This window comes from Vigna unguiculata, chromosome 7 (genome assembly GCF_004118075.2).
Source record: "Vigna unguiculata cultivar IT97K-499-35 chromosome 7, ASM411807v1, whole genome shotgun sequence".
NCBI lineage: Eukaryota > Viridiplantae > Streptophyta > Magnoliopsida > Fabales > Fabaceae > Vigna > Vigna unguiculata.
Genome location: NC_040285.1, coordinates 24,501,275 through 24,512,876, shown reverse-complemented (window position 1 = coordinate 24,512,876; position 11,602 = coordinate 24,501,275). Strand labels below are relative to the sequence as shown.

The following is an 11,602-nucleotide window of genomic DNA, read 5'->3' as shown; positions in this document are numbered from 1 at the left end:
ATAGCTCATGTTTGTGGTCAAAAGTAAGCAACAACAATCTCATAATTTTCATTGATCAAAATATAAATACTTTACGATGGAACCAAATAAGCACCTTCACTATTATTACCACTTTACTGTTTATAAGAATCATGTTGAAATGACCCTTTAGCAGGAAACTTTTACCTTGAATTCAAGCCCGCCATAAAAGACTTCTGATGTTCAAACCTACGCTTACGGACTCATTATTGAATCCTTTTGACATTTTTTACCTAAAATATGTGTTCTAAAAAAATATTATTCTAAACACTCATGAATAACTTAAAGGATTGTTTCGTTTTAATTTTTTGGGTGGTTATTGTGAAATTCTCCCACAGCAAATAAACTTTGAGTTTTAAAAAAAGTGTTTATTTGTGAAAAAATAAGCAATTAAAGTTGTGCAGAAAAAGTGATGGAATTTGTGTTGAAGTCTTTTCGTAATGGACTGATGAATATACAATTTTCCCTGGAATGGTTGATATAAATGAATAGCTTTCACTCCTTTTATTCCTTCAACACAGGAGAATCGTGTTCTGGCGTGAAGCTTTTTCCCCCAAACTTAAAGGAAAAAGGGTGCATGTATATATAATGGTTGATGCACACCGAATGGTGCACATAGAGATTCACAATCTCAAATGTCACAGTGAAGACACTTGTAATCTCCAAGTCAATTCAACTACATACGTGCATGTCTGAAGTGAAGTCTGTGTTCACATATATACCATTAATCTCAAGCCTTTCATTTTATGTTTGTTCGACTCACGAATAAATAAAGCACCACACTGTTACAACAAAGAATGGCTAAACATGATTTTTCTATCAACAACACATTTGGAAAATTCTAATCAAATTTAATTTGAATGCCCATCACCATTGAAAAAGGAAAAACCTTTTATCTGGACATCATATATATTGCATTCAAGCATATCTGCAACCTTATTGAAATGTTTCAAAGAACAGGAGGTGGATGGAACGTTTCATGGAATACATATTATAAAGTTTGAATTTTTTTCATATATATATATATATATATATATATATATATATATGGTGTAGACCAGGCTATAGAGTTATGGGTTTGAGTTCTAGGGCTAGCATTTTTCAAAGATTGGATTTCTAAGTTTTTAGTGCTGTGAATTGATTTGATATCTTATGATCTGATTCCATTGATATTTTAAGATATTGTTTGATATAAGAGATTTTTGTATTCAAATGACTATTTTATGTATAATATGATCATATATTTTTATATTGTTATGATTAGTTTAATAATATAATATTTCTTTTTTAAATATTTCTTTAATTTAAGGGTGTTGCACACATATTATTGTTCAGATCTTAAAAAAACTATCATAGAATATAAAAGTCTTGATAATTTTTAAGAGATTTAAAGATATATTACTTGTAGATTTTTTTTTTAAGTATTATTAAGATTTTCTTTTTTAGTTTTTAATGGATTTGTATCTTAATAATTTTAAATATTGAAAGTAACTTTATGAATTTGTTATATTTTGAAAAACATTCATGAATTTATAGAAAATACTTATAAATTACCATAATATAAGATTTGGATTATAAAGCAATACAAATTTTTAATTTCTTAATAAATAACTATCTTTAGAATTCTTCCTGCATTAACATCTTGTTTCTCTGTTTTAGGATTTGAAATAATATCAAAGATTAAAATGTCTCTATTAGTTTAATTGAAAATTTTAAAAAAATCGTGAAGAAAATTAGCAAGCACAACATAAAAATATATTGATGTTGTTTTAAACAAAGAGTTAATGGATGTGTGAAGGGGAAAAAATCTGAACAAAAAATGGGATAAGAAAAGTCTACAAAATTTAGGTGCTACTGGTGATGGATATGGTATTTAAAATCTTATTAATTAAAAAAAATACTTAAAATTAGTTGAAATTGAAAGCTATCATAAAAAGTAATTCATTAATATCTGTTAATAACAACAAATTTTGTATATAAGCTACAAACAATTTTAATTTATTATAATTAGATTTTATTGTTCCTTTACAGAATTACAGAATCATATAGACATAACTGAATAAGACAAGACTTATTTACATCATTTAAAAGTCGTAATAAAATATAAGAAAATGTTTTAAAATAAATCATAACCTAATACACCCTATAAGACATTAATCATTAAATAAAAAATTATTTTTAATGGACTAAATAGTTAATTGTATAATAAGTTAAATATATTTTTAGTTCCTTAACTTTTAATAAAATTTAGAGGAAATTTTGGTTCAATTTAGTTCTTTAACTTTAAAAATGCATAAATTTAGTTATATTAACTAAACTTTATCAATGTTATTTGATGTTTTGATTGTCGTTTCATAATAACAGTTGAATTGTTTACACTATTTAACACATCTCCGCTAACATAAAACGACAATTAAACTTGACAAAATTTAATTAAAAAAATTTAAGTTTATGCATTTCTAAGATTAGAGAACTAGACTGGAAAGTTTCGACAAAAGACTAATTCTAATTTTCACTTTCATTTCATTTCATTAAAAGGAAAAAATATATTTTATCCAAATATTAAATATTTAATCAAAATATTTATCAGCAAGCAACGATAAAGTTTTATAAGTATACAATTGGCTTTTAACCTTTTTAAGTTGGTAAATGATAAAGTGAAAATTTTTTAATTATAAATGGATAAAATACATTACAAGAATACATTAATATTAATGTTAATGTGAGTTCTTATTTTTATTAAATTTACATACAATATCTAAATTTAACTATTTTCAATTTCTTAGAAATTTATATTTGATTCATAGGATTTTTTATAAAGGGCACAAAATAATTCTTTCAAAAATATTAATGAACTTTTATAAACTACCTTATATATAAGTTAAAATTAATTCATAAAAAATGATGTATTTATTTTCTTTTAAAAATATGATTTTGATGGTTGCAGATAAGGACCTTGGCTCCAAATATATATATAATTATATATTTGGTATCTTAAAAAAATATATATTAATATTAAATTTTTAGACTTCCAAAATATGTGTTGTAAATTCATCGCTGTTTATATTTATAATATTGTACGCATAGGCGAATCTTAAGAGAGATAAGGGGCCATGACCCCCATTTTTTTTTTACTTTTATATATTTAATATATAATTTTTGATATTTTTTAAAAAATTTAATATTTTAAATACCTGATATTTTAATAAATTTTTATACATTTATATATATATATATATATATATATATATATATATAAAAGGAAAAACAACTTTCATGTCCATATTTATTTTTTAAATTTTTTATTTTACCTTTTAAATATTTTTTAAATAAAAATAGTTATTTCATCAATATTATCTTTTAAATGATTATTTATTTAATTTAACTATTTTTTATTTGATTATTGTTTTAAATTTAATCATTATAAATAAAAATTAATTATAATAAAATTATAAAAATTATTTTTATTTAATTTTATAATTATAATAACAACATAATTATAATTTCTTTTATTATAAAAGAAGTAAATACAATATTTTTACTAGTTTATATAAAAATTTTGAAATTGCTCTTTTGATTCATATTTTTGTTCAGAAATATTAAGTTGGTCTTATAGTTTTTCTAGTCCCAATATGGTTCCGATTTTTGAAAAAATAATGCATTTTTGTCTTTTTCATTTTGTTAATTTCTTAAATCGAGTCAAGATTTTTTATGAATAATAATGGTTTATTTTGTTAGTATAATTGATATAATCTTTATGTCAATTTTGATGAAAAATTCTTACTTCGCTTTAAGAAATTTAACGAAAAAGATCAAATTACACAAATTTTTAAAAAATCGAGACTAAATTAAGACTAAAAAATTTTAGATAATCAACTTGACATTTTTGAAAAAAAAAAAGATAAAAAAATAATTTAACTAAAATTTTAAAACTCCAAAATATTGATCGAAGATTCACAATTGTACGGATACAATAGAAAAAAAAAGTAGAGGATAATAATCTTAAAACAAGTCATTTATTCATTAGATTAAAAAAGGAAAAGACTATTAAGATTTTGTGATTTGTAGACAATGTTATTTCAATTCAATAAAATCTGTATTGTATTTAAAGTGGACTAGAAGAAGTCGCAAAGTAATTAATTAACTCATTAACATAAGTTTATTAGTGAAAAAAGAATTATAATTTATCTAAATTCTCATATTAAATGCAAACCTATTCAGGAGATCAACCGCACGCAAAAAGAAGTTTCAAGTTTAGTATTTTATTTAATAATTGGGCTTTCTCTAGAATGAGACTAAGGTTTTATCAGATATGGATCCCAATAAAATTTGGAATTTTATTCTTGCACCTCCAAACATTTTTTTTTATTTCAAAAAAATTTAAATTATTATTTTGTCTCTCAGTTAAAAATAACTACAATTTTATTGTCTATCACTAATTCACTCCCAAGATTTTTTTTATTAAATTATACTTTTGGTCTCCATTTTTGTAGCAAAATTTGAATTTGGTCTTTCAATTCTTTTTTATCTCAATCTGATCTCTATTTTGGGAAATTTGATACAATCAAGTCCTTTCCGTTAGTGGTGTAGTAACTGTGTTAAATGGGGTGCCACGTGTCAGTTCATGGATTTTTTGAATTTTTATTTATTATTTATTTATTTTTTTGAAATTTTTAAAAAATATTACAAATTTGCCATGTGTCAAGCTGATATTGTGCCACGTGGCAGTGATAGTGCCACGTGTCACTATTATGCCATGTGTCATTTTCCTATTCTCAATTTAGTTCCAGTATTTTAATTTTTGTCTCAATTTAGTCCTAATTTTTGTAAAAATTGTGGAATTTTGTCCCTCTCCAAATTGAAACCAAATTTAATTTCTATATAAATGTGCACAAATATTTCTATCAAAATTGATATTTCAATTAAATATTTTTAACAAGATTAAGTTTATTTTAATTTATATTTTACATTAAACTTTATTTAAAATTGTTTTAAAGTTGTTAATAGAAAATAATGATAATAACAAAAAAATTCATAAATTATATTGATATTTTATTACATCATACTTTAATATTGTTTTTTATTTGAATTTATATTTTAAATAATTGCATAATTTTAAAATGTGTAAAATTCAATAATTTCTATACAAATATTTTAGTTGGTATAAAAATAAAAATAATATAATTTAAGAAAAATTAACTAGTTTATGTAACAATCAAAAACAAATAAATTTAGAATTTGAAAATAATTTTAAGTAAAATTGAATGTGAAACAAATTTAAATAAACTTAATTTTATTGAAAATATATAATAAAAATATCAATTTGAATAAAAAAATCAAATTTAATAAAAATATTTGTATAACATTTTATAATTTTTGTTTCAATTTGGAGGGAGACGAAATTGCATCATTTTACAAATATTGGGACTAAATTGAGACAAAAATTAAAATATAGGAACCAAATTGAGAATGAGAAAATGACACCTGCCATGACACGTGGCATTGTCACTGCCACGGGACACGATGGCAGCTTGGCACGTGGTAAATTTTTAATTTTTTTAAAAAAAAATTTAAAAAATAAAAAAAAAATTCAAAAATAAAAAAAAATTCAAAAAATCCATAAGCTGACACGTGGCACCCCATTTAACACCGTTACTATACCACTAACGAAAAGGACTTGATTGCATCAAATTTCTCAAAATAGGGACCAGATTGAGATAAAAAAGAATTGAGGGACCAAATTCAAATTTTGCTATGAAAATGAGGACCAAAGATATAATTTAACCTTTTTTTTCTAACAAATGTCAACATCCGGTGCCTTATTTTATTATACAGATGAATAATCATATGTCAACATTCGTGAAACAAAATCAAATACCGAATGTTGACATCCATAAATGAAAAAAAAGTATAACACCAGATGTCAATATCTGTAACAAACAAAAGATTAAAAAATAAAATAAAATATCAGATGTTGACATGCGTATAACAAAACAAGGTTCCGGATGTCGACATTCGGAAGAGAAAAAAAACTTGGAAGTGGAGTTAGAGAGAAAGAGAAAAATGTTATAATTTTTAACCAAAGAGCAAAATGAGAATTAAAAAAAAAAAATTGGTTAATGAAGTAGTGTTTGGAGGTGCAGGAAGAAACTCCCAAAAATTTTACCCACCCGACCCAGCTTATCACTCATGCTAGTCAATTGTCAGATATAGCCCATGACACAAAAATAGTATGGGTTTTTTAATGAAGAACATTTCTTCCTGCAACCCATTTTTTCTTCCTGCACCCCAATGAAATGTTTTATATAATCTTACCCCTAAATAAAATATATTAAAAATCCTAAAGTTGTTTACTCTTTCTTTCCATGGTCGTCCCTCTAGACCCTCACGTCTCCAACATTTTTCTCATTTATATGCATTACAAAATCCAGTAGTGCATACTAAATTGTTTAATTCAGAGTTAAATTTCCGAATTGATCGATCCAATATGCATTATCAAACAGATCCGAAATTGTACACAGGATTACTCAATCCAGTATGCATATACATACAGGATTCATCAAATGTATTACCGAGGAGAAGCATGAACATAGTGGCGCTGGTAATTATTAGGGAATTCATATAAAATATTATCCAGTGAATCTCGGTTCCTATCAGCAGACTCCTTCTTTATCCATATTAGAAGTCAACTGCAAAAGTTCACGTCGGAGTAAGAGCTGCAAGATTGACCAAATGACAAATTGCTTCAAGCATAATTTCAGTTTCTGTGACACCAGAAGAAAAATTATACTGGGGGAAATAAGTCTAGCATAAATAAGATTGTTTAGATGGATGAGTGAACATAAAAGAAAAGCTAATATCTTATCATAATTGGAGTGTCATTTGTTGAGGAGAAAATAACAAGTTCTTTCTGAAGATGGTTTGATTTGAAGAAGACCAAGATGCGTTAAAAAAGTAATTCATATGGAAGATTCCTCAATTAAAAGAGACTGCAACTTCAGGATAAACAAACAAAATATTTGTTGCCTAAATTGAATTATTGAAATTTGGTTTCTGATAGAGACTAATACGTCATTTGATTTATGCAGCAGTAACTCCCTTTAAATAATTGTTATCTGTTATGATCCAATATGTTCCTCTAATTTTAACTCTGTCTCCAAATTTTATGAAATAAAATAGGTACTTTGCTCCTACCTTTCAATCTAACCCTGCATTAGATTCTTATTGCTTAAATGTACCAAAATTTAAGCATGGCATCTCTTGTTCTGCGATTAAGAGCAGTAAAATGATAGAATTTGCAGTGTTTTTTATTTAAATGTTCTGAAAGACACTACACAGACTCAGAATTGAGGTCGTCCATCTTGTTTTTAGTTTCCTTCATAGTATTCTGAATGAGGTTTTTGAGTTGTTTGAGTTCTTGAATATCAGTTGGGAGGTCTTCACCTTGCATGTACCTGAAGATGGACAAGATCTTCTCCTTCTCCTCATTCTCCTGACGCAGCTTCTTCAGCTGTTCCTGGGCTCTGCCAATCCTCTGCATCAGGAAACTCTCCTGGTTCACATTCTTGCTTTCATCAATCACAGATGCATCCAGATACTTCTCAATCACTTTCTTCGCTCCCTCAGGATCTGGCCAAATCTCTGCCTTAGCTTCAAAAGGACTTGAAATTATAGCGCAGGCTGAGATCCCACACAGAATCGTCAGTTCACTCACCTTCTTAATAATACCTTTCTTCCTTTTCTTGTACGTCGATTTCCTTGCCGTCAAATCACTGATATACGCGAGTTTCACTTTCTGCCTAGTCATGCCTACAATTGCAAGAAAGAAAAAAGAAAAAACTAATAACAATTCACAATCTCATTTCATGCAATATCTTCTCTCTAAATCATCTGCTCTTTATAAAGACCTAACTCATCTATTCCAGATTAAATTCCTGGAATCACACCACTGTCTTGGGTTCCAAACGAAACCTATCTGAATCTGAGCATAAATTTTTTGACATTTTACAACGATTGCATTTGCGCATTGAATTGGAAAATAATTAAAAACCACGATCCACAAATTGCTAAACCTTTATGCGTTGCCATATTTACAGAATATTCAAGATATGAATCTTTTACTAACCCTTGTGCTTTCGCAGAAACAGGAAGAAAGTTTACCGGTCTTCATTCCTTCCATCGCTTCGTTTGCAAGAGAGAGGAAAGAGTAAGAAAGTAAAAGAAAAAGTGGATCCCACTGCTTCGATTAAGTTCCTTTAAATAGATTAATTCTTATTTCGATTTCCTTATTCGATACAATAATTCAATTTTCACCAAATTTGTTTTTTTTTTCAAATGTTTGCTTAAAATTAAATTCTTAATATTAAATTTTACCAAAAGTAGACATTAGCCTATTTTTTAAATATTTAATAACTTAATATGGTTCTAGTATAACATAATATTTAATAATTCAAAATATGTTTGTATTGGGTAATATTTCATTATCTAAAATGATATTAGATAAACATGACGACATTATCCCTGTCAGAATTGAACAAGAGATATAGATATTAGTCACAAAAAGCAGTATAAAAAACGATTAAAGAATTGATATCTTGGTTAAAATCAATAAAAAAGAAACTAAATGCAGTAGTCAGTAAGAAATGCTTAACACGTCATTTTGGATTTTTTAAAATTTAAATTAAATTAAAATATTATATTTTTGTTATTCTAAGTGTAAACTTATTATATATATATATATATATATATATATATATATATATATTGTTAATATTTTGACTAAAATTTTTGCATATGTACTAAAATGTTGAGAATGTATAAAACTAGGTATTATTTTTAGTTGCTAGTATATTATATAGTTACAATATTATTCTATGCATTTTTTTTAATTATTATTATTACTTTATTAATACTGGTTCAATTATGATTGAATCTTGAATTACTGCATTAACTGTTTGAATGATGAATCTAGTTTCAAAAATATTGTTTGTAAAATATGATTGATAAATAAGAGATTAATATTATGTTATAAAAAATGGAAAGTGAAGTAACAAAAACCAGTCGTGCCACTTAAAAATACTTTGATTCGGTATTTTCAATGGGCCGAAGCTAGGTTAGGTCTTGTTAGGCCCAATTATATGGTGCTTTGAAAAATATTAGGTAGACAATCAAATGATATTATTTCGTTTAGTAGCAAAACTTATATCAGTACTAGTGCAAGTTCCTTTTCTAAGATCACAAAGTATTACAATATCTTTTTATCGATATAAACTAAAACAATTTATGTTTTACATTATATTAAAAACAATCAACACCAAAATCAAGTTTTATATTAACATTGACACGTCCTGATATATAACATCTATGTGTTCATATATATATGCAAACAAAGATACAACCTTCTCAAAAATAAAAAACAAAATATAATTCAATTAAACCAAAACTAACCCAAAAAAAGAAAGCATAAATTGAAGCAACAAACCCTAATCTAAGAATAAATGCATAAAGATGTGAGGGAAAAAAAAAAGACAAACCTAGTAGTTGGTGAAAAAGAGGGCTCTGATCAATCAAGAAAGAATATAAGGAACACTAAATCAAGAGAACGAGCATAAGATCAAGTGTAGCAATATTATAATGGGAGGAGATAAAATAATGTTATATGAAAAGAGAGATTGTGTAGTGTTGCATACAATAAGGTCTATTCTTCTATTTTAATCAATTAGAATATTTTATAAAAATATTAAAATTTTCTTTTTTTGATATTTAACTTCATAAATATAATAAAAAATATTTTTTAATGTGATAAATAATTTTATTGATTTAAAGTGAACAACTTACTGTCATGAATTGTTGACAAAATTGATCCTTGTCAATATAAATAAAATCTAAGAGATCTTATGACAACAGTAAAGAGTATATTATTTAATTAAGAAAATTACCTTAATTAGAAAATGAAAAAAAATGGTTTTTTTTTTGGCAAGATTATCTATGAGTGTCAAAGTAAGTCAATTCGGTTCACATAGATTGGCCGGCCAAGGAATGAGCTAAAAATGGGTCAGTTCAATCCGACTTATTTTTTGGTGAACCAGAAATTTTGCAACCGTACTTACTATAAGTTGGTGGATTGACTCATTTACAAATATATTTTTTTGCAATTTTTTTATGTATTTATTGCATTACAATAAAAGTAAATTGATTTGATTTATTTTTTTATAATAGTGTGGAATGATAATAGTGGAATGAAAGTGTTCACCTCATTCTTGAAATATTATTATAAAGATAGCAATTAAAGATTAAAATATCAACATATATAATTTGGCAAACAAATAATTAAGTATTCAAACTATTCTAATATTACTGAGCAACATTTAAGTATTGAAAAATATCAAATTGTGAACCTATGTAATTATAAGTAATACATATTTATAATAAAAAAATATTTAAAAATAAAAAAATTAATAGTATTGTTGTTGGTGGGTTGCGGATCAATCCACCTTCAACCCAACTCGAACTCGTTTAATCCGTGGATTAAGTGAGTCAAATTCATTTCAACTCACTTTTGAAAAAATAAAATATTTTCAATCCAACCCGACTCGAACTTGTGGTGAACCAGATTGACTCATGGGTTAAAACCCATTTTAACATCTCTAGTTCTCTCTGCTTGGAGGTATGCTCTACTTCTAAAATGAGTATGATCTCTCTCTTTTCTTACTTAGACATTACTTCAATATAATGATGATGAACTTTTTCTGCTTACTTTGTTAGAGATATCATATATCTTCTGATTTTAATTATATTGATGAAGATATCATATATTTTATTTTCTTGAATTATGATCAAATATTCATGTATTATGATGATATATTAGGTTTTATTTTTGTCCTTATATTATAGGATATTGTACTCTATACATTGGACTGGTTTTCAATAGATCAATATGAAAATTATATTTTAGTTGTTTTTCATCAAACACCTCTTGTGCATATTTTTCCTTCACATAGCTTATACATATCTAACATGGTATCAAAACAAAAACACCTATATCATTACCTTCCCCTATCTGAAAAAAAAAATTCTAAAGTTCTCGGTTTTGTCAAGTTCTCAGCTTTCTCGTTCTTGGTTTTCTCGTTCTTGGCTTTCTCAATCTCTTCAAACAATGCTACTTTTAAGTTGGGTTTTCATAAGAGGGGTGTTAGAGATCATGATGATATATTAATTCTATTGATGAAGATATCATATCTTTTATTCTTTTGTATTATTATCAAATATCCATGTATTATGATGATATATTAGGTTTTATTTTTTCTCTTATATTATGCGATATTGTATTCTATATATCGGATAAGTTTCCAATAAATCAATATAAAAGCTATATTTTAATTATTTTTCATCAAACATTGCGCATATTTTTTCTTCTCATAACTTGTCCATTTCTAAATAACATGCTTTGTCTATCAAGTGATTCCTTGGCTGAAAATTTTTGGATGTTTTATGACTATATCTATTGAATAATTAAGATTGTGCTTGTTAGAGAAGGTAGAAAATGAAGTGAGATTGAAATGCCTTGATTTGATATGTAGTTGGG

The 11,602-nt window shown here is 25.8% G+C and overlaps 1 protein-coding gene across 1 annotated transcript; it reads right to left on the bottom strand.

Moving 5' to 3' along the window:
• Nucleotides 1–7,278: 7,278 nt before the first annotated feature.
• On the bottom strand, nucleotides 7,279–8,249 carry LOC114190597 (agamous-like MADS-box protein AGL80). Its single transcript, XM_028079547.1, has 2 exons — nucleotides 8,144–8,249; nucleotides 7,279–7,827 (listed from the first exon to the last, which is right to left on the bottom strand). Exon 2 carries the CDS (start codon nucleotides 7,823–7,825, stop codon nucleotides 7,349–7,351), a length of 477 nt encoding a protein of 158 aa, XP_027935348.1. The 5' UTR covers nucleotides 7,826–7,827; nucleotides 8,144–8,249; the 3' UTR covers nucleotides 7,279–7,348.
• Nucleotides 8,250–11,602: the final 3,353 nt, after the last annotated feature.